Below are 2,651 nucleotides of genomic sequence, written 5' to 3' on the forward strand. Positions count from 1 at the left end.
GTTAACAATAAAAAATTAAATGAAAATTTGTACCTTCAAAGCAATCGAGCATCTATATAAGATACGGTAAGGGTTTTCCTTTGTCTTCGATATGTATGTGATGATATCGTTACCACACCAACATCCGCAATTCGTCGGAAGATCTGGAGGGTAAGCACCATGTGCTGAACGATATGTACTCGAAGAGTAGTCGCTCATATTAAAATTGCGAAGTAGAATTCTTTAATCGAAGATAAAGCAAGAAATCGGATGTGAATCCCAGAAATCGATAAGAACCCTAAATCCCCAATCTGATCGCTCGATTATGACTATAAGGGAGAAGAAAGAAGTAAACGACGTCGTCTGGAATTAACTCGGCCAAACCACGAATTTAATTTACGATAAGTCAACCAAACCTCATTATATAACTCAGTCGTAACGTTATGTTATACCTCAGACGGAACGTTACTATAACTCAGCCATACCCCGAATTTGAATATCAAAATCATAAATCAGCCATATCTAACGTATAAATCAGCCATAACATGATTATAACTCAGCCATAACATAGTGATAACTCAGCCAAACCTCGAATTTTAAATATAAGATTATTTATACATTCATGTTCTTAGAACACTTAGATAAGAAGAATTTAAGGTTTCTATTCACTGTGAAAATGAATATAATCAAATTAGCTATTTTTTATACCTTTTAAGACTTATGTATCTAACAAAGAGATAAATCCTAATAATGATTGTATATTCTATCTTGTAATACTATAGTTTAATACAATTCTATCTTTTATATTCGGGTGAATTTTATTTTTTACATTAAAGATACTTTTTAAGATATTCTAATACCATAATGTTAAATTTATTGTTCAATTTAAAATGATTGTTTATTGTTGAGTTTAATTTGTCTTTCGGAACTCAGCCATAACATAACCATAACATAGCCATAACGAGACTATAACTTAGCCATAACAGACTTATGTACAAAACTACAAATGATCCATGATTCCAATAATTTACATATTATCATAATAAGTCTAGTACAACAAATTATTACTGAAACTGACTGTGATAATCCGCTGCCTCATCGAAAATATCTGCTGCCATCTTCAGCCGTATACCTTGGATATTTTCATCACAGAGGCCATCGAAACTAACACCAAGTGCTAAGCATTCCACATATTTGAGAGAGTACACACCACAGTCCCCGGGATTACGGTTTTGAGGGACCTTGGATATACTCTTCCTTCTGAAGGAAAACATCGCATTACTATGTGGACGGATTTCAGCAGGGACTAAAGCGTTGAGCATTGCCGGAAGCATCTGCGCAAACGGCTTAACAGAGTTCATGATTCTTGCTTCACTTTCAGGTGTTACCTGTCCCACAATACTGTCATATACATCGATATGGCTCCTTCTCAGGTCAGCTTCTAGCGTAATCCAGTGATCACCTCCGCTTTGTAAAACAAGATACAGTTTGTCCACATCTTCTATCCACTTCAAACCAGTGGGCTGATCTTGCGGCATTTTCCCGTTCATAACCAGCTCATAAGGTCCACCATCGAATTTAAAACTTTGTGGTCTTTCCTTGAATGTTGTATTATACTCATGTAAGAGTAAAGCAGTAAACCACGGGTATATAAACGCAATACGTTTGGTGTGTAATGGGCAGGGGTAAACAAGGAACCGTTTCCTAAGGAGTCTTATATACACAGCCACATGCTGTAAAAACACCGTCAGGTAAGTTAAATATAACTCAGTGATATCCTCTATTTCACTGTCAGAAACTTTGTTGTCCCCTTTCTTAACCCCCTTGTTGTCCCCTTTTCTGTCCCCTTTCTTGTCCTCAACCTCAACCTTTGAGAGTTTGAATTTGACAAGAGTAATCTTTACAACATCTTCAGCAAGTTCTTCCACCAGATCAGAAGGGACACTTGGTTTCAGCTGCTGAACAGCTCTAGGCTTTCTACCTCTCTTCTTTGGCTGGTCTTTTTCCTCATTCGCTTTCCTTCTTGCTTCAGCATCTGCCCTCTTCTTTTCCTCTACTTCTTTTTTCTTCTGGGCATATGCTTCTCTTCTCTTCAGTGCATCTTCTTTCTTTTTCATTGCCTCCTCTTTCTTCTTTTGAGCCTCGGCCTCTTTCCTCTGCTGTGCTTCTAAATTCCGCGTCACAGGCCGCGTTTTCTTATTAGCAGGAGAGGGAGATTTCTCAATGAAATCAAGAAGACCATCTTTCTTATTAGTGGCCTCATCGAAATCCTTATTTAGATTCTTGATGCACTGATTAATGTTACTGTCCAGAACTGCTTTTTCTTCTTCTTCTTCATGAATTTTTTTCTCCTGTAACTTTATAACACAAAACAACTCAGCCATAACACAAAATAACTCAGCCATAACATAAAACAACTCAGCCATAACACTAAACAACTCTACCATAATAGAGGTATAACTCAGCCATAACACAAAACAACTCTTACATAACAGAGATATAACTCAGCCATAACATAAAACCACTCAGCCAAAACAGATATATAACTCAGCCAGCCGTAATGTATTTGATAACTCAGCCATAACATAAACAACTCAGCCGTAATGTATTTGATAACTCAGCCATAACATAAACAACTAATTAAAAAAATCGAATAACTCAGCCATTACATA

At 36.7% G+C, this 2,651-nt stretch overlaps 1 protein-coding gene across 1 annotated transcript in view; it reads right to left on the bottom strand.

Moving 5' to 3' along the window:
- Window positions 1–1,043: 1,043 nt before the first annotated feature.
- LOC111829997 overlaps window positions 1,044–2,651 on the bottom strand; it is a 3,640-nt gene continuing 2,032 nt past the window's right edge. Inside the window, exons 5-6 of the mRNA XM_023780320.1 lie at window positions 2,100–2,330; window positions 1,044–2,021 (exon numbers count right to left, since the gene is read on the bottom strand). Coding sequence (XP_023636088.1) covers window positions 1,044–2,021; window positions 2,100–2,330 — 1,209 coding nt within the window. The remainder of the gene's footprint in view (window positions 2,022–2,099; window positions 2,331–2,651) is intronic.

Source organism: Capsella rubella, unplaced genomic scaffold, assembly GCF_000375325.1.
Source record: "Capsella rubella cultivar Monte Gargano unplaced genomic scaffold, Caprub1_0 scaffold_6, whole genome shotgun sequence".
Classification (NCBI taxonomy): domain Eukaryota; kingdom Viridiplantae; phylum Streptophyta; class Magnoliopsida; order Brassicales; family Brassicaceae; genus Capsella; species Capsella rubella.